General features: G+C 41.9%; 1 protein-coding gene across 1 annotated transcript in view; it reads right to left on the reverse strand.

Annotated features, from left to right (window-relative positions):
* Positions 1-14,910: 14,910 nt before the first annotated feature.
* The window catches only part of XYLT1 (xylosyltransferase 1), a 320,557-nt gene continuing 310,450 nt past the window's right edge, over positions 14,911-25,017 (reverse strand). The window contains exon 12 of the mRNA XM_073362329.1: positions 14,911-24,562. Within this exon, the coding sequence (XP_073218430.1) occupies positions 24,240-24,562 (323 nt within the window). The 3' untranslated portion in view covers positions 14,911-24,239. The remainder of the gene's footprint in view (positions 24,563-25,017) is intronic.

The raw sequence follows: 25,017 nt of genomic DNA on the forward strand, positions 1-25,017 counted from the left end.
CATCTGCTGCCAGCCTACCCCTTGCTTCCCCCCTCTGTGAAAGCAATGGCCGACAATCATTTTGCACATGCGGGCGCCCTATTGCTGTCAGCATAGTCATCCACCTGCTGCTTTCTGCTGCCACTCTGCTCTCCTGTTCATGCCATAGCACGACAAGCATGGGGCCCACTCTAAACACCACGAGCATTATCCAGCACTATATGCAGAACGAGAACCTGCAAAACCAGGTGAGTAAGTGACAGCAGCGTGGTGAGGAGAGTGATGAGGACATGGACACAGACTTCTCTCAAAGTATGGGCCCCAGCAATTTGGCCATCCTGGTGGCAATGGGGCAGGCTCATGCCCTGGTCCATTGATTCTGGGCCCGGCAAACAAGCACAGACTGGTGGGACTGCATAGTGTTGCAGGTCTGGGACAATTCCCAGTGGCTGCAAAACTTTTGCATGCATAAGGCATTTTTATGGAACTTTGTGACTTACTTTCCCCTGCCCTGAAGTGCCAGAATACGAAGATGAGAGCAGCCCTCACAGTTTTGTTTGACTGTTTTATAATCTCTCTGAGACCAAAACTGGGAAGAAAAAGAATTTTTGCTTGAGCCTAGACCAAGGATAACAGTTCGTTTTAGTAGTTTTACGCAGAGTTACACCAGCTGAGGACCTGTCCCTGAAAGGTTAAATCTTTGGCCAGGATCTTAAAGTCACCATTAAAGACGCATTCTACTATAGCTTGTGGGTTTTAAACAGTACAAACAGGTCTTCTTCCCATTAGCCAGATTTTTCTATAAACTTCTCTAGTTAAGAGTTTGATGTGGCATGAACAACCTAAAAGTATACTTTTTGGGGAGTAAATCTATTGTGCTCTGTGAATTGCAAGAGTCTGATCTATTATACTGAAACTGGCTTAATTAATGTTAATTGGCAGCAGCTGAAGCTGTTGCCCTTGCAAAAGAAAAGGCCAGAGAGACAGAAGAATCAGTTAGCATCCAGCTGGTGACAGCCAAGCAGGGAACTGGACTGTGGGAAATTGAACTGGGAAACTGAAGTGCATAAATATGCAGGATCCCAAGTAATGCGTTGCTTGCATGGTAATGTTTTGAAATCTTTCTGGAGATTAGGAACATGGAGACCGAAGGGCTGTAGGGCAAGAAAGCATGAAAACCTCTCTGTAAAGTTAATACAGCCACTCAACATGAACATTTTGTCTCTTCTCCGACAACTTTAGGTTCTTTAAGAAGATCTCTCCTGTCCTCACTCTCAGTTTCCAGTTTTCTTCTCTTTCTGTGCTCCCCTTTTTTTTTTTCTTTATTTTGATTTGATTTATAAATCACTTCTATTTACATGGAAGTGAGGAATCAGTAACACTGGCTGGAGACAGATATGGCGAAGAACAAATTGCAGCCTCCTGCCACTGCTTTCTCTGTAGCTAGGTCACTGCATGCCTACAGTACCCCAGCTCTTGCAGTCCAGGGCTGTTCAAAGGGGGTACAAAAATTACAGCTACCTAGTGAGAGGTCAGGTTGAGTCTTCTTTGAAAACCCAGAACCTGGATCCTCAGCTGGTGTAAATCCCCATAATTTCACTGATGTCCATGGAGCAACGCTGATTCACACCAGCTGGGGATTCGGCTTTTGAGAGTACTAAGACATCACCACACTTAAGCGCCTAACTCATGCATAGTGATGCCACAGACAATCTGGCCTACCTTTATAGTTGCCGGCTATTTGATTACAAAGGGATTCATTGTACCAAATTCCAGCTTCCCTTCTTAATATATTATCAGTGTAAAAATGGACTCGCAATATCCCTGCAATACTTCCTGGCTGCATATTTGCCTGCATAATTTCATGTATATTCTGTTCTTTTGTTTACATCATTTACTCTACAACCTCCATTCTGTCTTCCTGAAATTACCTCTATAAATAACCAAATGAAGCCAAAACCCTGACTGTCCATAGCAAAATACAAGCAACAGAGAGGGGGCGGACTTGGACTCCAGACAAGATTCAGAACTGGATATTGATCACCCTTAAATTCAGGGGTATTAAAGGATTTAGTTTGGGACTTTTCAGATTCATTTCTGATTTAACAGACAGCTAATGGTACGGAGTTGTGGCACCCTTCTCAGTTAGGTCTAGAGACAGATTCGCTTGATGCAGAGCTCAGAACTGTAATGACCAGTGTTCTGAGTGACTAATTTCATCATGGTGTCTTGCCGGGACAGTGGCTTTGCCTCACGAGCACCAGGTCATCCAAGAAGTCTGCTTAAACTGTTGAACTGCTTCTTAGTGGTTTTCCCCATCCAGTCTAGTGCTCCAATCTAATACCAACCAGCATTTCCTGGAATGCCACTGATTCCAGGAGGTGAATCTATGTGTAGTGTACTAGGTGAAGGTATAAATGTACACTTAGTAGGTACATTTGTCTGAAGTCTGGCTGCCTGAAATAATCTAACTTCAAACTTATCCTGAAGGCAACAAGAAACAAGTCAAATCCTCGCCTTCTAAAGAACATGACCAGTGTCACTGTATGCTAATGAATGCAAACCATCAGTTAACAGTAATGGAAAATCAGGAGTGACATGACAGGCAGCAGCTTGCTCTCAATATATGAAAAGCCTGAATTTAAATGTAGTTGGGGGATTAAAAGCACATATAGGTGGAATATATTCGAAAGTGAAATATTTAATCTTGAATACTAATCTATTATAAGAATGATTTCATTTCCTTGCCATATGTACCACCGTGATACGTTTTCATAAATGAGATCACATTAAAATGAACTTCCTATTTCAAGTCAAATTATTATACAGGTCCTATTTGGGGAGAATTAAAAAACACAATTATGGAGTCAGTGTAATAGCAGTAAGTTAGTTTATTTTTACCCCTACATATAGTTAGCTCCCATACTTGGAGTATACGCACTGTATAACAGTAAAATGACTCCAGAACACGCTGCTCCATTGCTGCTATGCTACCTGCACTAGGGTAAGTCATTGCAATGCAAAGATAAAATAAAACCTAAATAGGCCTATATTACAACATCACATCCAACACCCTGAGTTTAGACAATATCCAGAATCAGAGTCAAGCCCAGACTTTATTTTATTTCCTTTATTCACTATCATCAGAGGTTGAGATTTTCAAAGCCATCTAGGCGATTTAGGCACATATTGTATCTTCCATTAAGATTAAAATTATGGATGAGGTGTCTAAACCCCCTAGATTTCTTTAGAAATCCCAACCAGAGAGGGTTAAAGGGCACAAATGTTCCAAAGACAGGGCTTGTAGAAGGCGAATTTCTTTTACAGCTTTCATGGTAATGATTAAATTCAGAATAGTATTTTGCATTTCTACAGAACCTTTCCTCAGAGGATCACAAAGTGCTTTGCAACCATTAATAGAGTTTTCCAGCCCCTTTATTTTGCCTTCCCTTTGTGGGGTATTTAAACATTATTATAACCATTTTGCAGATGAGAAAGTTGAAACAGGGCAGGTAAAGTGATTTGCCCAAAATTTCACAGTGGTAGAACACAGTCCTGTGATCTAACTGCTATGCCCCATTATCGCTGCAGTAACTGATTAGCTCATAACTTGTGAATGATGTGAAGTAGAGCCAAGAGCTAATGCTATTGTGACTCAGGTGAGGTCTCTTGTCAAGCCTTTATGCCATTCTTCAATTATGTGTGGGATAGGGAGCATATCCATCTATTATAAGTAGTTAAACACTATCAGAATTACTTTGATATAGGACCTAGTAACACACTCTCCCCCATTAACAGCGAATGACAGAAAAGAACGGCATTTGATCATAAGAGAACATCCATAACTACTGTATTAAAAAACAACAAATGCCTCCAAAATGAGATTCGTGTTGTTTGTTTTAGGTCATGTCTGTAGAGGGCAGGTAGAGGCCCATGAGCGCTGGAGTCAAAGTGTTGAGTGTATCCTGGGAAGTGTAGAGAACCTGCAGCTAATGAGAGCTAGAGTTCTCCCAGCTCTTCCTGAGACTGAGCTCTAAGAGGTCCTTCTGTGTAAGGGCAACAACTCTGCAAACACTTGGTGCTGGAGAAGGACATCACAGAGAATGTGGAAGCCCCAGAGTCCAAGAGGGAAAGGGGTACTTTAATAAGGTAGGTTATTTACATTACAACCCCTTACTGAGTTATGGCAAAGTCTCCAGGGAAGATGGAAAAGAAGTAGCAGGAAGCACACGACAGAATTTGCTTCTCCTTTCCATCTTCTAATGGTCCTAACCTTAAAAAAGGGACTTGGGCATTCTTACCTGGGGGAAAATTGCTGGTGGAGCTTTCCCTGGAACCAGGGAAGACCACAGTGTTTGTTGCTGGCTGTTGGGCTCCATTTTGATTCATGTGTAGGAGGGCTTGAAAGAACTGTTATTTATGCTTTTCTACAGCACCATCTGGGGTTAGAAATGCAGTGGGGCAAGAGGGAGTAGCCCAGCTGCTTCCTATTGAAACTGCATAGAGAGGTAGAGGTGGCTGATTGGCCAAGACTAATAAGGGGTGGAACTATAATGGGTTCTCCCGCCCCAGGGTGTCATCTGATGTACTGGGGTACACTGCCCTGCTGAGCCAGGCCCTCAAGCCTCCTTCAGTACAGGTACAGGTACAGGTGCAGGTAGGGCCACACCCAACTGCAGAAAGATACAGACACTGAGGTCAGCTCTGCATGGGAAGACTCAGCTCAGGAATTGCCTAGAACTTAAACGCACACCCCCTCTGGAGTGTAAACCCAAAGTTGTATTTTCTTGCACTGCACAGAAAACTGTAAAGCATAAGCTTGTGAACTTTGCTCCCTCCCTCAATGTGGAGGAAGGCATGCACAGCTTTTTGCCCCCCAGTTATGAACGGCACAAATTGGTCTCAAGACAACAAACACAGGTTTACCAACTAGAAAGGATAGATTTTTAAGTGATTATAAGGGATAGCAAACAGATCAAAACAGATTACTGAGCAAATAAAGCAAGCACTCAAACTAAGCTTAATACACTAAAGAAACGGGCTACAAGTAGTAATTTCTCACCCTAAATGTTGTTTTAAGCAGGTTGTAGAGTTTCTTGAAGACAGACTGCTCCTGCTTGCAGCTTAGAACTCTAGGTATTCCTTTCACAGGTTAGACACTTTCTAGCCTGGGTCCAGTACTTTCTTCCCCCGATCAGTCTTACGTATTTTCAGCAGTCATCTTGGGCAGGAATTCCATGAAGAACTGACTCTCATTAACTCACTTTCCTGCCTTAAATAGGATTTACATATGGTGGGAATTCTTTATGTCCCACTTTGGTCACCACCCCCTTTGTGGAAAAATACTAGCAGTCCAAGATAGAGTTCAGTACTAGATGACATGATCACATGAATCTGCAGTGTCAGAGCAGCCATAAATCCTCAGGAAGATTTCCCAGGAAGGTGGGAGATTAGCGACTTCAAAGTCCTACTGTTCTCCCTAATGGCCAATCCAGACGGATTGCATTCTGTCCGGTGGGTGTTCCCTATGTAAGGGGACTGTTGCCCCCTTACTAATATTCAGTGGGGGTGTTTTGGGTGGCTAGCTCCCAGTACCAAAAGGGGAAGGGTCTATGGGAAACCAGGATCCTGAGACTGATAGTCCCCAGAAACAATGGGGAGAAGCCAATGCTCCAGGTCAGCCTGAATGACAGGGCGGGCAGGCTAATCAGAGAGTCAGGAGGCCAGGGAGGTCCTGTCCTCCATGTGAGCTGGATTTGCCTGGGTCAGACAGAGTGAGGCCGAGCTAAGGAGAAAGCAGGGGCCCAAGCTAAGCTGGGGAGCAGAGCTGGGCCAGATCCAGAGGGACCAGAAAAGCAGTCCAGAGAAAAGCAGACCCTGTCCTGGGAGCAGAGATGCAGCCCCAAAGCTAGAGGCACAGCCCAGAGAGAGCAGACTTGCCCTGGGAGCAGAGCTGCAGCAACCAGAGCCAGAGGGGCCAAAGAAGCAGCCCAGGGAGCTGGAGGCAGAGCAGCAGTGCTGAGACAGAGTGGTGGAGCTGGGGCTGGAGCAGTCCGGAGCTGGGTGCGGTGAGCAGCCGGGGAGACCGAGGGGGACCCTGGACAGCGGGCCCAGCACAGGGAGACACCTCAGCCAAGAGGCTCTGCAGGCCAGGCTTGGATCGTAACCCCGACAGGGCGGGGGTGACACTGGGAAGAAGGGTCCTACCACTTAGAGCCAGAGAGCGTGTGGCTACCACCAGAGCAAGTGTCCAACCCACAGCATCCCCGCAGCACAGCCAGGGCCTGAGAAGAAGGCCTGGGACTTACAAGGAACAGACTGTGAACTGCCCTGACATTTCAGAGACACTGTTTGTGATGTTCCCTGCCACAGAGTGGGTTGGTGTGTTTCCTTAACCTTTCCCATTTTTCCTTAGTCTTTTTAAAATTAATTGTTGATTAAATAACTTGCATTTGCTTTAACTTGTATGTAATGATCAGTGGGTCAGAGAAGTGCCCAGTGCAGAGAGAATACCCCGGAGTGGGCACACCCTAGCCCCTGTCCTAGGTGACCACAGCAGGGTTGGGGGGTTGAGCCCCCCAGGAATCCTGGGCCCAGCCTTGTTGGGGTTACGAGGACTCTGCCAGACAGGAGAGTGGAAGGGGAGTCCTCAAGGGCAGGGAGGCCACTGGGTAAAGGAAGTGGGAGCGAGGACTCGGATCCTTTTGCTAACCCACTTCACCGGGGTAGTGCAGAAGCCAGGAAAGTTCCCCACAATAGTGGGACTATTCCCCCGCTTAAACCTAGATTTAAACCCACTTGTAATTGTTACAATATTCCTAACTTTGGATACAAAAATGATACATGCATGCAAATAGGATAATCCTATTCAGTAAATCATAACCTTTCCAATGATAACTCACAAGACCCATCTTGCATAAAACACATCTTAAGTTATGCCATATTCATATCATAACAATATCTCTATGAAGAATATGGGGCATAGTATCCCAGGAACTAATAGCCTATACAGCTGATTTCCAGTCATGGAAACTTGTTCCGTTCGGGAAGTTCACTCAGACTAGGAGCAATCAGGTTAAATGACCCAGCAAGGCCCAGAAGCACATTCCAAATTAAGCCCTCAGCCCAGATGAAATGTTTGTTATTGGTTAGATCTCATTTTAAGGATTTTTATCAGATGCCCCCTTGCCCTTAAAAGGTGGATTTTATAAAGGGTGTTTGTTTAATGTGACCCTTGCTATTGCAACTTTGTAAAGTAAGTCAATATGTTTTTCAGTGGGACCTTTAATTAAAAGTCACTTATTTTGATAGTTACAAAGGATTTCTGGCTTCTCTCTGCCCATCACCATACTGAGGAATCAGTGGCCCCGCATTTCCCATGCTACAATCATAGCATGACACTGACTTGGGTGATGGGTCCTACAGACATCAGTGGCATTATTGTCAGAGGAGCCTATACAGAACTCGGGTTTAGAACTTCCTCCCCCAGCCAAGCCATCTTATTACTCTCAGTGGAGTTGCTTGTAGAAGCCATTTTAGTGGAGAGAAGTTAATTCAGACTCCTGCTGAAGTAAAACAGAAAGAACCATTGATTGAGTGAACATAGCATAGAGGAAAGTGATTCTTCTTTGGGAAAGCATGTGCTTGCATATGATAACCCAATATTTGCCAAGCCTCATGAATGTGACATTGTAAATACAGTATGTCAGTCCAATGGCTTTAATTAAGAAAGAATTTTGAAGAGCGAAAAAGGCATAATTCCTTTCCAGCAATAAAGCTAGTTTTCTGAGGCATTATCTTTCTGCATAGTTTAGGGATTTGGAGTTACTGAATATAATTACAGGCTTGGGAAAACTCTTTTAATAGACTGGGTCCATGTGGTCCCAACCAATCTATCTTTTTAAGCACCTCTGTACACTCCAGCACCAAAAAATATAGCTCTAGGACCATAGCTATCACTAGTCAGGCTGGAGACTTGCTTTTAAACTGCTTTAAGGATATTATGCCTGGCTAGCAAACCCTGAAAAATCACTCTGGTGGGGTTTTGTGGTGTTGTCTGCAGAGCTTGAAGGGTCATTTTATTCCTTTCTAATTAGTCATTTCCCAAGCACTTCAAAATATTCAGGATTGCTGCTTTTGTTATTACATTTGAGCAATGCTAGGCCCCAACATAGCACATTTTACTCAGGCCAGTAATTCACAATATCTGGAGTAGGCCTATTGACTTCAATGGAACTATTCAGTTGAATAAAGATTATTTGTGAATAGATGTTTGTGGATTGGCCTGCTACTCAGTAGCACAGAAAAAGCCACAGAATTATTGTCAGCAGCGACTGTTTCCCATCCAAGGTGCTGTGGCTGTGGAGATGTAAGAATCCTGACGGTTAATGTGCCCAAGGAAGGTGGAGGCTACAAGGAGTCTGGTTAGACTGGACAGGAAGACTATGCTGACCATGTCGCCTCTGTAGGTACAATCCCTACCTGAACTCCCTGGACGGCATGGGGCCAGTCCCCCGCCCATCATCCCTTTGAATGGCACAGCCTACTTACACCCCCCCACCCACCCTTTTGAGATAAGCCAGTTCCACAGACTGGAGCCAACTGCTTGGAGGGTAATGGCACTGCCGTTTCCTTGCCCGCTTTCAAGTGGTTTGTGCCCTAGGACAGCTAGGAGGGAGCAGTCCCTAAGCTCTTGTGCTCTTGACCCCCCACCCCTGCACACAAAGGCTGAAGCCAGAAACAACCTGGTCCATTCCATGCCTGATATAAAAGCATGGATCATCACATGATATTGGCATGGAAGTAAATGTGCTATCCCAACTATTTTGCTTTGCAGGTGCTGGATCTTTATTCTTGCTATTGCTTAGCAGAGGTTATGTTTTATTTCCTTCAGCCTGGTTGCGGTTGTCAATACCATCTCAGCAGCTAACACAATGCTGTCACCTTCTACTATTTCTAAGGAAAACCAAATTAAAGTTGGGAAATGGAAAGTGCTCTTCCTTTCGAGGGAGACACACGTAGAGTCACAGCAAATAAGCAAGTTTAATGAGCAAATTCATCCTGGCCTTGGAACAAGAGTGCAGGGAAACTCTTCTTCCTGTAGGGCAAGAACATGGGGATGGGAGGTGGGAGACAAAGCAAAAATTAAGGACTGATCCTTACTTACACGAGGCATTTGAGGCAGTGGTTAAGAAAGGTAGGGGAAACAGAGGCACAGAGCGGTTGACTCACCCACGGTTTACACCGTGAGCCAGCGGTAGGACTTGCATCTCCGATCAGTGCTATATCCTCTGTCACCTACAAGGAAAGCCTTTACTCTGTGCTTTGCCGTAGTGTATTGATTTAAATGACTCTCCCCTAGGAGCCCATGTGGTTTATAGTGTTGTGCTGTTTATAAAGTTCTCATTTTCAGACTTCCATTTAATACCTCTGTTATTCTAGCTGTTATAGCTGTTTGTACAGCTATAAAAAGAGTTATCCTCCGTCTGCCTGAATGCTCCAGTAGACTGGGAAGGTGAAGCATCGGCAGCAGAGTGCCTTACTGGGTTGCCAGGGAGTTTATACCTTGCTTACTTGCAGACAGAACAAGTAATTTAAGGTTGCAGGGACCAATGTGCTAAATTCTCTTCACACCTTGTGCAGCTGGGGCATTCAGCTGCACAGTTAAGCTCTGAGGGTATGTCTACCCTGCAGTTAAGACACCTTATAGGGTCCGCAAAAAGAAAAGGAGTACTTGTGGCACCTTAGAGACTAACCAGTTTAGTTGAGCATGCTCAAATAAATTGGTTAGTCTCTAAGGTGCCACAAGTACTCCTTTTCTTTTTGCGAATACAGACTAACACGGCTGTTACTCTGAAATCTTATAGGGTCTGAGAACCCAGGCTCCAGCCTGAGCTCGCATGTCTGCACTGCAATTAAACAGCCCCGTAGCCCGAGCCCTGTGAGCCCAAGTCATGTGGGTGTCTTAATTGCAGCGGAGACATACCCCTACAGAGGCTGGGAGTCTGTGGTTCAAGTTCAACAAACTCTAACTCCGAAGGGAACACCACAGAGCTGACCTTTTCCTTGTCCCACATTTTTTGCCCAGGGATCTTTGTCTACTTCCCTGCACCACTCAACAAGCCGTGAGCAGCCCTTCTTCCCTTAGACGCTTTTAGGCCACGGTAGCCTGAAGCTCTGTTTCTTTCTTCTATGGCTGATGGCCCCCTTCAGTTATCTCCCACAGGTCTTTTGGAGGCAATAGGGTTTGGGCAGACCATAGGTTGCTACTACCTTAAGTCCTTATAAGGAGAGGGATTGGCCTTGCATTGTCTTCAATGCAGTCAGGATCAGCCTGTAGAGTTCTAAGTCTGACATCTTCCATGACAGTACAACTGGGCAGTTTGTAACATTGTCTGTAACAAACACAGAGTAACATAATCATGTAGGAGCAGAAGCAGGAAATTGTCCCGTCATGTCTGGAACTGCTTGATGATGACTCTGCCATATTGATCCTACACACTTATCATCATCTTACCCATTTCAATGTTGAGTGGCTATTGTTTGTGTTATCACACTGTAAAAACAAGGCTAAGAAAGCCTGTAGTTACCTGTTTACTGTATGTCAGGTATCTGTGTCATACCGTGTAGAATTACAGCTCAGGGGAATGTCAAAAGATTAGGTTTAAATGTCTGCTTTGGATCTTAAATTGCTGGGTGACCAAAGTTATCCATAATTCTCTTACCAAGTAAGAGTAAACTTTCCTGAATTAAATGTGGTATCTTATTCCTGCTGCATTTCAAACATCATAACATTTTGATCCTGACAGATTGAATAAATGCATGACACTGACCACACAGTTAGATCTTTCATGAACTCTTGGCAGCTGTTATTTCAGTTTCCAATTTCATATGAACTATGCTGAATCTGAATGCTTCCCCAAGATTAGATAGTTATTGATGCACAACTAAAATTTACATTTAGACCACACATGCTTTATTTAATAAGTTGAGGAGAAGAGGAAAGGAACAAAAGCTTGGTGTGTTGGCTGAGGTCAAAATTAGCAGCTGGATCATGAATAAGTGTGCAAAAATCAGCATACCTTTTACTGAGTCATATTTATACTATTTACAAATAAAAAAAGGCTCCAAGTTCCAAGATCCTTGACCATGAAATCGCTGGTCTGGTCCTGAGTGAAATTAGGGACCAAGAGTGTCTGATTATACCTACTCAGAACATTGTGTTTGGGAATGGATATTGGAGCCAGATCTGAATTTGATGGCTGGTTTGTCCAATTTGACCTAAATCTCTGGATTCAAACACTCCTGATCTTAAAGGTGCTTGAAATCCGAGTCCGGATTTTGCATCTTGATTCTCTCTCTACTGACAGCCATATGTCAGGGATACCAAAGTATTTTTGGGCCTGTTCCCAAGAGTGTCCAGTATAGAGAACAGAACGTAGTGAAGAGCCGGTTATGACATTCTACCACAGCCCAAACATGTGTCTCATGGAATGATTGACAATTTGCCATCTATGTCTTTTGAAATGGTTTTAAATACCTCATTAATCTGCACACATCGTCATTTACATACATAAAAATGGTAGTCTCACCTTATTTCTCACCAAAGACTTAGCAGCAATTCACAGTAGTGATGTCTAAAATTTAATTATTTTTGGAAAATATGCTACAATTCTTTACCAACAGATGAAGTATTACACACAGGCAATAAAACTAAGCTATTGCCAAAAGAGAGGAACAAAATAAACTTTTTCTATTGCAAGTCTTCACTTACTCTAATTCACTATATTTAGTGATGGGTCTCCCAGTCATGAGTGTGAATTAGCCAGATTCTGCTCTATTTAAATATTTATTCAGATGAAGATTGATTAGGAATGGCTGATGCAAACTGGGATGGTAATAGCTCTACTAGAAGTATATACAGTCTCTGTAGTTGCCAGACATGTTTCTCTGTTAGTATGGTTTTGTAGACTGCTCAGATGGCCCTTTCTCTAGGAAGTCACTTTGTTTATCTTCTCAGAGGTGCTTCATACCCAAGCTGTAGGCCCCAATTAAACAAAGAACTTAAATGCATGGTTAATCAGGGCCCTGGTTCACCAATAAAGGACAATGATAGGTTTTGAGGTCCTCTGAATAAAACTTAGTGAAATTTTTTTGTTGTTTTTTGCAGACAATCTTTCCTCTGTGCCAGGACTAAAACACTGGTAGTGTGTTCCCTATGTATGAGCTCAGCTCATCGCACTTAAGTGCCAGAAGAAAATGGCATTCCTGAACTGCAGGTGAAAATGCTCAGAGGCACTTTTGGCTGCCAGGAGAACTCTCTGCCTTGCTCAAGGGTGCATGGGAAATCCACAGATTATTTTCTGATGATGTCAAAGATTGTGTGCAGCCCTCAGGCATGCCCTATGCAGGCAACCCTGTATCAGACAATTGCAGCAGAGACAATCTAAAACACTCAGTATACTCACAATGACATTGCTAAACACACCACTCACCAACTCATGAACAAACACAATAACCAAAAGGGATATCTTTGATACTGGCAGACCAGGTGACAGCTTATGCCAAGGCCCCAAGCCTCACTGAACACTTACAAATGCACAGCTGGAAGCCAGTTTTGCTTACCTGTGTGTTAGCATGATCAAAATAGATATTATCCACTTAACATCTAAGAATGTGTTTACTGTTTAGACTTTAAAAATGCTTGTAGGATGCTGCATATATTGATCTCACTTGTAACCTTTATCACCCATGGTGTAAGTTATATTGAGTGTTTGCATTGTAAAACACTAATTGTGTAACTCACCAAACAGGAAAAGTCATATTAATTAAGGTAAAGGTCTTGCCCTGCATACAAGTTGGCCCATTGGTGGCAAAAAAGGTACTGTGTATTATCAAAGGAGAAACCTATGCGTGGACTTATGCCATCAGTTTGGACTCTGTTTCTCCTTGTGAGATACTTTTAGTTCCTCCACTCTAATCTCTTTTATGCTGTCTGTATTCTGAGGGTGTGTCTACATTGCAATTAGACTCCTGTGTCTGGCCCATGCCAGCTGACTAGAGCTCAAAGGGATTGGACTGCAGGGGCTTGTAAATTGCGATGTAGATGTTCTGGCTTGGGCTGCAGCCTGAGCTCTGGGACCCTCCCACCTTACAAGGTCCTACAGCCTGGGCTCCGGTCCTACAGCCTGGGCTCCAGTCCAAGCCCAGATGCTTACACTGAGCCCGAGTCATCTGGCATGTGCCAGCGGCAGATTTTTAACTGCAGTGTAGACATACCCTCAGGGGCAAAGATTCCTAAACATGAGCAAAGAGATCTATCTCCATGCTGCTTGGCATGGGTTATCCTTGAAGACATTTTGAATTAACAGTTTACTACACTGCTGTCACCTTTTGAATTACAGTCTCATTTGTGTATGTATGCTTGCTTTAACCTGTAAATAACATTTCTTTTTCCTAGTTCATAAACCTTTAGATAGTTTATTACAGGACTGGCTACAAACATTGTCTCTGGTATGAGATTTTAAGGTACAAATTGACCTCAGGTAAGCGACAGATACATTTTGCAACCTGAACATTTTGTGATCTTTGGTGTAAGTGACTATTTATCGCTAAGTCCAGCTTGCCTGGGTAGCAAGACAGACTGGAGTGCCCCAGGGGAGTGTCTGTGATGCCATTGTAGAACTGTCACAGTGGTCTAGGAGTTCACATTTGTTATTGGGTTGGTAAAATCTAACTATAGAACACACCGCCAGTGTGGGGTGTCTGTCCTGTTTTTTGACAGTCTGCCTGGAGTTTGGCACTCCCAGTTGTGAACCAGGCCAGACAGCATGACAATATCTCTCCTTAGTCACAACCAAGTGACCTCCCTCCGTGGGAGACGTTCACTGATGTTTGGGAACTTCTCGGATCTGGTGGAGCTGGGCTCTGTGGAATAGCCTATTGACAAATACCAACATTGTTCATTTCTGTTCTGCGAAAGACAGACGTTGTGTGGAGCATAACAATGGCTAAGTGCACCAATTGGATACGATTTAGGCACTGGACCCTTTGGGATCTGACCCAGCCCAGGGGAAACATTTCTTCAGTGTAAATGGGGCATACCCACTTCACCATCTCTGCAGACAGTCAGCTGCATAATACCAGCTGCTGGTTGTACCAACTCCCATCTCTGCATACAGACCGCTCAGTGTCACAGTTAAGGACTCTTATTCTCCCTACTCTTTTTGGGGTGATTTGTGCCTCAGGGGTGTACAGAGGAAGCAGTTCCCACACTCCTCCAGATTTGTCTATGGGCGATGGAAATGGAGCACAAAGTGGGTCGGAAGGCTCTTTGCACTCCTCCCCAATCCTTATGCACCCATGTAAAAGCTAGGGATAATCTGGCCCAGCAGATCAGGGAGCTATGGGATAGCTAAAGTCAGGACACATTGCAGTGTCTTTAGAATCCAAGATGTGGAAATCATATTTTGAGTGTAGGTAGAGTCCTTTCCCCCTTTCTCTAAATATTGAGAGCCTTGGTGGATTTCCATGACAGGCTGGAATTTGTGCTATGGGGTGTGGTTAACCAGTTTTACAAACACCTTTGTGACTAATTCTTAATGTCAATGGGTCTGCTTACCTGAGTAGGGAATGTTCATGTGCGTGAGGGTTGCAGAAATGGATCCACAACATTTACATCTTCAAAGTCCTTTACAAATACTACCTAGTTCCCAAAACACCCCTATATCCTTAGTATGCCTTACCCCATTTTGGGAAATTGGGAAGCTGAACCCAGGAGAGGAAATTGTCAGCACTGGGATTAGAATTCAAGGGTTCCTGTTTTCAAGTCCTTTGGTAAACATCACCAGACTGTGTGTCTCTTTAAAAAAAATGTTTAAATTAGATTGAGATGAAAAGAGTAAATCACACAATTATTCCTAAAGACTGCCTTTTTTTTAATTTTAAAATTCTGCATCTGAAAACACAGTATGACAGAAAGCATGTATATACAACCGCAGTGTTTTTGGTATAATACAGTATTTAATACATCCATTTCTTTTTCTGCAAAAAAATTTGCTTTGTCGGACAAAAAACCAAACTCCCATAGACAAAGAATACCGCTAAGGCACATTGTTTTTCTGCTAAATGAAAGACAAAAGGGTGCAAAAATGGGTAGTGCAATAATTGCTGAAAATCACATTCTACTACAAGAAAAGCATTCTGACTTCTGAACTTTGATTACCGGTCAATTTAAGACATTTTAATATCTCATAAAATACTCCTTTAAATAAATAGCAAAATATCTACATCTTTCAGTGTGTGCCATTTGAATTTCCAATTTTTTTTAAACTTTACTGTATATACATGGTTTTTTCTTAATCAATAGATTACAAAATATTTCTGTACAGTTTTATGCATATTATGATATATAACAAAATAGTTATTTCTGAAAACTATATCACTACCAGTCTCTGAGGGAACATTAATAACTTATTATGGAGTACATTAACCAATACAAAAAATCCAAATCAATGGAACAAAAATGAAGAGACAAAGTTAGAAAGATAATTTCATTAGCTCAAATTAATGTGTGTGTGTCATACACTATATTTTCTGTGTAAACCCTTTTCTGGGGTCTTTGGGTTGTACCACTATCAGAAGAAAAAAAAGATGATTCTCAACCTGCAGCCAATGGGCCACTTGCAGCCCAATCAGCATCCAGCTGCTGCCCATGTGACATCCTCAGGGCCATACAGGTAGTATTGGATGCAGCCCCCAATGGTAAATAGGTTGAGAACCACATTCTGGGTCCTTAAAAGCACTGCCAGCCTGCTGGGAATACTGGGACTATTGAAACTCTACTGTTCTCAGTGCCAATGAAGCAAAGAGTTAAAAAGAAAAGTGAACCTGATCCAAAGATCAGACTGGGCCATACTTTTAATAGTAGTTAGGCATCTAAAGATGTGAATTGGTGCATATGGGAATTTTAAAAGCCATGGGAGTTAGTCACCTATCTACATCTTTACAGCCTAAATACCTTTAAAAATCTAGCCCTAAATCTCAGAAGTTCTTCTGATTTTTAATCTTCATTGAATTACATAAAAGTCACCAGGACAGATTCTTTCTCAGTTACACTATTGTAAATCAGAGAGGAACTCCAATGAAGTCACACTGGAGCGAGTGGAGTTACTCCAGGATCATGCTGGTGTAACTGAGACCAAATATGTACAGCTATACAGAAAGTCATGATGTTAGCATTTTGTAGGTAATTAGTCCACCCAGTTTAGCTATAATATGTTGCAGAAGAGAATTCTCATAATTTGCTAAGGATTATAGGTGCATTCAAGCCTTCCTTTTACCCAAAGGGAAGGTCATTTTTTTTCTTGAAGACTGTATTGTAAGCAATTCCAATTGTATTTGTGAAGTGTCTGCTGATAGCTACACAGTTCTGAGTTGCAACAGAAATCTCAAGGTGCCTTTTATTAATTAGGCTGACAACAGACCGAGAGAAAGAGACATCATCTAACTTTCCACTACAGGTTAAGGCCACAATTAAAAAAAAGAAAGAAAGTAAGGCTTTTTTAATCGGGCAATTCACAGAAAGTCACAATGTGAACATACACTTAGAAATTCAGAATGATATGATCTGCTCCAGGAAATCTAAACCAAGATACAATTTCTGACCTTTAGGCTTGGGCCTTTTTTGTAGGTAAACTTGAAAAATGAAAAAAATTGCAGTCGACTTTCTCCTCCAGAATATTCCCAGCAAACTGAAGTTGCCCTTCTTACAAGAGGAACAACTGTCTTCTCAGTCAAGGGTGTTAATTACAACAGAACCAAAGACAAGTAAGTCATTACAATGTACAAATGCAGCGCAATGATCCGTGCAGAAAATTGTTACTCTGTTATCAGAGGCACCTGTACAATATCTTGCTGTTTATTTGGCAAGGTTACAAGTAATACTTCCAAGTTGTAACAAAATAGCGAGAGAATTTGCATAGATTGTACATTCAGCTCAAGGAGATTTCTGGTACCTTTTTTGTTGTTGTCAGGTAAACTTGTTTGCAGACATAGTGAGGTAGCAGCTGTGATAGCACCCATGGGCAAAAGAAGGTAACCAAGGTTGAAGCAAACAGCAAAGAGTGATCTATACACTATTGTTGGTATACGAGAACCAAATAAACAGGGCATCTGCAGTATTACCGCATCACAATTCATCACAGAAAACACCACATGTAACTGAAAATAGCCTAAATGCTACCGTGGCCCTCGTGTCAGCTAACGTGAAAATCTCGTTGTTTCAGTTAAAAATATTTTGGGCTTGATACTCCTCTCATTCACACCAGTTGTGAATCAAGAGTCACTCCGGTGAAGTCAATGGAGTTAAACCAGTGGTAAGTGGTGTGCGAGGAGAATCAGGACCATTGTGTTGTACTCCTACAACGTGGAATTGTGCAATTAACCATTCAAATCTCCCTTTGTACTCTGCACCTTCTAACAGACTGCTATGCAATATAATTATTATTTCCACCACTCAACAGTAATGAGATGTTTGTGAATGCTCAAGCTACACAATGAAAGAGACTATTTAACACAAGATTTCCATACCCGAGGCCAGATCAACCCCTCCCATGCAAAACCTGCAGGAGAGGGCTGGAGGGCAGGAATATCCCAGGAGGATCCCTTTGCAGAATTTTCCTCACATTGTCCTCTCTGCCCAATAAAAGGAGAGAGAGATCCCTCTCACACAAACCACACTGATCCCCTGGGATCCACATGGAAACCATGTACTGGCTATGGAGCCCCAGATCTCCTGCCGCTGCTGCATTGTAGTGTGGCCCCACTGTGGTTAGGGGCATCTGTGGCTGTTCTGGTGACCTCTTTAGCAAAGGAGACCCATTGTGGAGGAAGCTCTTCCAGAAAGGTAACAGAGCGAGAGGCTGTGCTCTCAGGTAATTCCTGCAGAGCCAGCCGGGGAACAATGCAAATCCCCCGACCCTATTGTTTCCTAATACTGGGTCACCTATTCCCTAACCCTAGCCCCCACCCTGCATGGATTCCAACCCCCAGAGAGCACTCTTTTCAGGATCCTGAGAACAGGGGACAATGCTGTGAAATCTACTTTACTTCTGATGCTTGAAGTATTCATATGAGGTAATATCCTAAGCACCCTATGTTTGGGGCCTAGGATCATTCTTTAGTATAGATGAAATAAAATAATGCATTAAAATGTTACTTCCCATTAGGAAACTGGAGTAAGGAACCTTAGGAGATGCTGCTAACCACCACCTGATGTGTGTATTTTTCTGTTAAAATAAACTAAGTTATTACTAAAAAAAGAAAAGGAGTACTTGCGGCACCTTAGAGACTAACAAATTTATTTGAGTATAAGCTTTCGTGAGCTAATAAATTTGTTAGTCTCTAAGTTGCCACAAGTACTCCTTTTCTTTTTGCGGATACAGACTAACACAGCTGCTACTCTGAAATAAGTTATTACTGGATACGTTACATATCACCACCGCTGAGAATGGGGGAAAGATAGTCCCTGATGATTACCAGCACCTTCAGAGCATCCTTCTATATATCTTTGCACTGAGCAAACTGATTTGCTTTCAAAAGCAAACTTTTCTCATTTATATCTGGGGTTTCAATGCAGTCTGGGGGAGTTGGTCCACACGGGATGGGTGCATAACTCCCTTAGGAGTTATGAAAATTCCAGTCTATATGATCAGAAATAACATACAAACATGTATGGATGCGTGAATTACTCTCTGATCTACAGCCAGCATTTGTTTAATAATAAATCTAAAAGCACTGAAAACGACCGAGCCTGTGGCAGGACAGTTCCACCCTGTGACCACAAGTGGATGTGTTCTCCTTTTGATCTACATTACAGCCACAAAAGCTGTTCTGTGGCTTCATGGTATAGTGGCCTGCTTTCATTCTGAGGGGAACATTCTCCCCTCTGGCCTTTGCGGGTTGAGGGGACGAATAGGGGTCTTAGAACTCAAACAATTTAAACTCATAAAGGGTTTTGTTTTGAAACAGTCAAGCTGTAAGTCTTAGATAAAAAAAGGGGGAGGGTCCAGAAAGACGTCTGTTCCAGTTTTTAAAAACTGCCACTCTGATGCAGCTCCATGTTGTAACAATCAAAAGGTTAACGGCAGAAATATTGTTGTTTTCATGACTTCTCCTGACAATACAGATATACAGCATGGTATAACCTACTTGTACAAGATGGTAAATGCTACTTTATGATTCGCAGGAATTCAAATTCAGCCTTCGTATAAGGAAGTTCAACTCAGCTGAAGATAAAAGGATTTAGCCCAAGGCTTAGTCTGGCCAGTTGGTTTAAGCTTTGGAGTTCTGGGAAAGACAGAAGGCATTCTCATGGCTACTTCCAAGCAGGGAGTAAGAGGCAATCTGTGGAAGCGAGGGAGCACGGCATTATAGCTATGGGCAAGTTGACAGTTCTGTTTCAAACTAAGAGCGTGTCTACAGAGCAGCTGGGAGCTTGCTTCCCAGAGTGGGTGTGCTCGAGCTAGTGCACTAAAAATAGCACAGTAGCCGAGGTGGCCGAGTACAAACCTCCCAACCCCCTGGGTATGGACATGAGCTGCTACAGCCACACTGCAGAGCTAGTGTGTGTCTGTCTACCTGTGCTGGGAAGCCCGTTCCCAGCTGCGGGACCTGATTCAACCTTGTGTAAGGGCTGCAGCTGCCATTGAAATCGATGGAGAGTTGCCCCATAGAGTCCAAACAAAATAAAAAGCTGGGTTTTGTTTTTAATCAGAAAAGTCAAAACCAAGATCCCATAATCCCAGTGCTCCTGAGCCTTAGAGTGAAATAGATAAGAACGAGTTTAGCTTCCCCTCTGTTGCAATATAGAAATACTTTCTAAGGTTGGTGCTTCCTTTACCCTGCATTACCTCCTTTCGAAGGCTTTGGATTTTCTCAGTTCTTTGTTTGAATCACTGTCTCTAGCGCCCTCTTCCCTATACTAGTGAATAAAAGGGATTGTGATGTTACTGGTACCATTAGATTTGTGAAAGATGGCCGGAGGCTGAATACCCATTAGCTGATCCTTTGGAAGGTGCTGTAGGATCATCATTAAAGCAACGGTATGTGCAAGATTTTTTGCGTTGAAGCCAGTATCTAGGAAAGTTAATTTGTTACACCCTACTGTATACACCTAGCTCTCTACACTTAGCAATAGAGATATAGCTTATAGCAGTACTTGCCAATGAGAAAATTGTTAGTATACTCTGTCCCTTCAGCCCTCCATATAGAACAAAAATGAGGACATAATTTTAATACTAAAAATGTCACACATCAGAAACCTAATATATAAATATTATTACTCCATATCCAGTCAAACTTTATAAATAAAAAAACTGGTCCACATCTAAAAAATAAACTCATTTGAACTAATTTCTGTTCGCCTCAAGGTATAATATCACCACAGAAGCAGGTCTGCATATCACTAGGATTCACTTTGGATTTAATTAATAAAAAAAGGTATGCAGGCAGATGTTCTGCATTTTGCCACATATCTTTCTGGCCTGAATCAGGCTGGTTGATTGTACAAGTGCCACATGTCTATCTAGTGGCAGGGGCATGGTGTTTAAATGAGCACATCACTCCACACAGTGCATATGGAAATACACGCTTCTCCCATGGAAGGCATATGGTCACAGCCGGCTTTCAAATGGAATCTTAGAAAATATCACTAGCCAGCACGCTCTGAAAATACTATTAGAACTTTCAAATGAACACATGTATAACTTGTTTGTTTCATATAAACTGTGGCTCCCTGCTTCGAATTCTCCTTTTTACCAAATGTAAGATCTGTGAAAGTTATTCTCTTCTAACAAGATATAATGTTCATCATAGGTATCAAGTGCCCGGTATTTTAGAACTAGAAAAGACACTGAGCAGAATCTAGACCTTAGCAGTACTGCCTTAGTAATAATTTTGGGGCAGGCTCTGTTCGCAAATAGAAACAGTCTTGCTTGCCATGATCTTTCACTTCATAATTTATAGAACTTTATGACACACTGTCCATTATATTTTGTATTCTTCTGTATTCTGCAGAATAGCAGCTATGGTAGAACATGATCATTTCGGTCGAAAGCTTGACACTCACCTCAAATAATGCTGTGAACTGAGAAGCTCTCGAAGAGTCTCATTCTCTGCTGCTTTTAAACACATACAGACTTTATTCATAGCCCAGTGTCATACTTTCACTTATGCTGGGCTTGAGTCTAAAGACTGTACTCAGAATCATCCATCCACAGAAGTTTGCATAAGAAGGACTGCAGGATTTGACCCTTTATTTTTACTTCTAGTATTTTAATAGCAGCACGGGCATTGCCGGCTTGCTACAGTACTTATAGACTCTTTTTGTTATTTAGAAAATAAAATACTATAAAATATTTCTTTTGAGAGGTTTACAACATAGCATAAAATTTATGTGTCACCAACAATTTGGGATTTTTAAAAATTGTGAAATAAGAACTAAAACAAAGTCCTTTGAATCTCTTATATTTTAAATGATACAAGTGGTGGCTACTGTTCTATCCATAAAAGAGAGACTGGATTGTTTCCAACTTCTGTTTGAGAAATTTAATAATGAGAACTTCCCAACAAAGCATTAAAAAAACACTCCTCAATAATAAAAAAGGTATCAAATTTAAAAACCTGGTTATCTGTGTGTGTGTGTGCGCGCAAGAGTCCAGATCTCATGAATTCATCAGCAGATTTAACTGGAATGATCTAAAGACTAGGAGAGTGGATGAATCTTATTATTTATACCCTAATCCATGACTGAATGTGATAATCTCCACTTGATCTGCAGGGCTTTTACTTTAGCCATTGCAATTCCCATTGGGTCAATGTGGCTAAAACCCTAAATTCATAGTGAAGATTAGTGGTCCCCTGGAGATTTGACATTTCTGATGGAATGTTAGATAAAAACTATTATTTTTTAAAAAGCACTGAAAGAGAAGTGTTTCTATTATATAAACCTGTTGGCAATGTTGGTCTGAACACACTCACCACTCGAGCCAGCTGAAAAACAGGAACATTGTTTAGACAGAAACTTTCCAACCAGCTCTAATAACTACAAGCTTTTCTAGAACTATACCTCCCAGACTGTCAAAATCAAGAAGGTAGAAAGAAATGGAGGTCTGAGGAGGAAAAGGCCTTTTCTTAATAAAGGCAGCTTTAGTTAGTAAGATAAAATCTTCAAGCTGCAAAAGCAGCACCTACTAATTAGTCATTGACTAAAAACATAAAAAATAAATATCTAAACTGTTCCTCCTATGCATCCACCTTTGTTCCAGATAAACATTTAAATGTTCTGCCTTAATGCCAGCACAGCTGACATTGCAATTTCAAGTCCAAAGCAAACTGCAGGAGCTTTAAACTAAATGGAGAAAAATATAACAAGCCATTGGGATCTCTGTTTTATGGTCATTTTGCAACCATTATTTAAAAGAGAATTCAACCTTTTTTGTGATATGTGGTTATGAAAAGATTTAAGGGTCTATTTCCTTCCTGATGCGTGAGCTTAACTCTCATTAGCGGTAATGAAAGTTATACATGCCACAGAAGGGAAAACAGACACCTTACTTTATTAAATTAACAGGGCATTTTATAATTAATCTCATCAAGGTTCCTTGAAGTTTCTGGGTACATTGTACTCAAGGGCCCACAAAATAAAAGTGCACATTACATGCAAAATGCTTCAGCTGGAGATGAATTTGCATATAAGAAAAATATTTTAAAAAGTCCTCAATTTAAAATTGGATTTTTTTCAGCGTTGAAAGCTCAGGTTCAAATGATGTATCACATCTGTATTTAAACAGGATGCAGCCTGCCCAAGAGTCAAAAGGGTCAATATAAGCAAGATTAGAGCTTGTTGACAAAAATAAATAAAATAAAATAAAAGCACTCTGAAGAAGGGCATTTGCTCTCCTTCATTCAATTCATGGCTTCAGTCAGGAATCTCCATTACACTCAAGGTGCCACTCTCCACAACCTTCCAGATGTACCATGCAATCTCAAAACTATCCTTCTTCATGAATACTGGCAGGTCTGGGACCAACAGAGGCAATTAGTGTTAGACTAGTTAGCCGCTACTTAAAATAGTGCAGAATCAGCTCACTGCATAATTAGGTCCCAGTGATTCACCCACTGAAATCAATGGAAAAGGTTCCAAACCTAAATCATTAAGGGCCAGATTCTGCCACTTTGACTAACTCAGAGTAGAATCTTACACTGTGAGTTGGCCCATTGAACCCAATCAGGCTACTCATGGAAAAGGGTATGCTGCCATGTGAGCAGGAGTATCACAGCCTGGGTCTGAGCATCCACACATATAAGCTGCATGCACAAACCTGCTGATATATGTGGAATTTGCACACCTGCTTATATGCAGAGGGTGTTCTGTGTGGATTTTTTTTAAAATGCAGATTTCAATGGGGACAAGAATCTGGACTTTGGGTAATAAGAATACTTGTTTTTAATACTGCAAGTGGTGCCCAGACCTTGTGGTGACTGATGACTATTCATAATAGGAATAAAAAATATAATTTTATAACACTCATTTTGTTCAGAGATCATCAAATAGATGAGGATGTCTGACTTCTAAAAAGAGAGAGGAAGCCTAATTCACCACTCTGTTAGCCTGGTTTCTATGCCAGTGTGATGCACGCTGGTCTGAAACTGGAGTTAACACAATGATGAATCAAGCCTAGAAATTCTTAACATTATAAAAATAGTCAGGGTGGGTCCCAATTTTTTTACATCTTGTAAAACATTTTAACCATATTTTATAGATCATTCTTCCCGGTAAAGGTATATTGGAGTTTCTGGTTATTTATGGTAGCAAAATAATTAAAATGTAAATATTCAAAATATGCATAGGTGTTTTTGACAGAAGATATTTTTAGCAACTGCTTCTTTTTTACCCTCTGAACATACCAGATGTGCTATATTACCATTTCATAATCGGAGCAAGAAAATGTTGGCGCCTTTTAGATATGAAGTGAATGAAGAAGGGTTGTGACTCTATAGAAGATACAGAGGAGATGCACAGTGCTGCTGAAGCTTAGACTGATGGATCTGAAGGAGAAACAATGCCAAAGATTTTGCCAGATTTTTAAAAATAGACAACAAAAAGTTTCATCAAGGTTTTGGAATTTGTAGTCAGGTTCATATATAGGCAAGGTTAAATTCTCTTTTAAAACCTGTGCCAAAGAAGGGTATACCAGATGCTACCTCAAACGCCCATCAGGTTTAATGGGACCCAGCTCTGACTTAGGGTCTGGGCTCAGGGAGCTCCAGGTTGTTTGACTGCAAGCCTGCATGACTGGACAGGAAGTTGGACCTGTGCTACAGACATCCACCGCTGACCATATGCTGCTGACCAAGGTGTCCACCCAGTTCTCCAGCTTGGTACCTATGAGCGCTGCATTCTTTTTTGCCTGGTCCACTTGAGCTGCCTTGATAGGGATATTTAAAACCGGATTCAAGCCTTGAAAGCTCTGCTCCATGTATGCGTTCTTAGGAGGCCCACTGTGCAACCTCACAGATTCTTCTGAAAATACAAAAAATAGAGCCCTGTAACAAATACAGCATTTGGGATGTAACTCTAGGACCTAAACAAAATGCAAAGGTTACTGGTGCATCAAACTTCATTTCCATAGCGTTGACCAGTGTTGAGATTGTCCTGTGTAACCAGGATGTGTGGTCTGTTGGGCCAGGCTTTTAGATCTCACATGCTCTAGGTTTTCCCATACTCAAACAAAATCCCAAATCATGAGACGGCTACATTATCAAAATAATGAGGAGATTGGTTTGAAAGTATTACTATTATCATTAATTCTTTGTATTACCATAGCACTGAGGAGCCCTAGTCATGAGCCAAGACCTTATTAAACTTAGGTGCTGTACAAACATGGAACAATCCAGTTCCCAAAGAGCTTGCCCCGATTACAGGAGAATCGGATAAAATGGGTGAAGTTCAGAACTGGAATTTAAACAATGCCCAGT

The sequence above is a fragment of the Lepidochelys kempii genome, chromosome 10 (assembly GCF_965140265.1).
Source record: "Lepidochelys kempii isolate rLepKem1 chromosome 10, rLepKem1.hap2, whole genome shotgun sequence".
Lineage (NCBI taxonomy): Eukaryota > Metazoa > Chordata > Testudines > Cheloniidae > Lepidochelys > Lepidochelys kempii.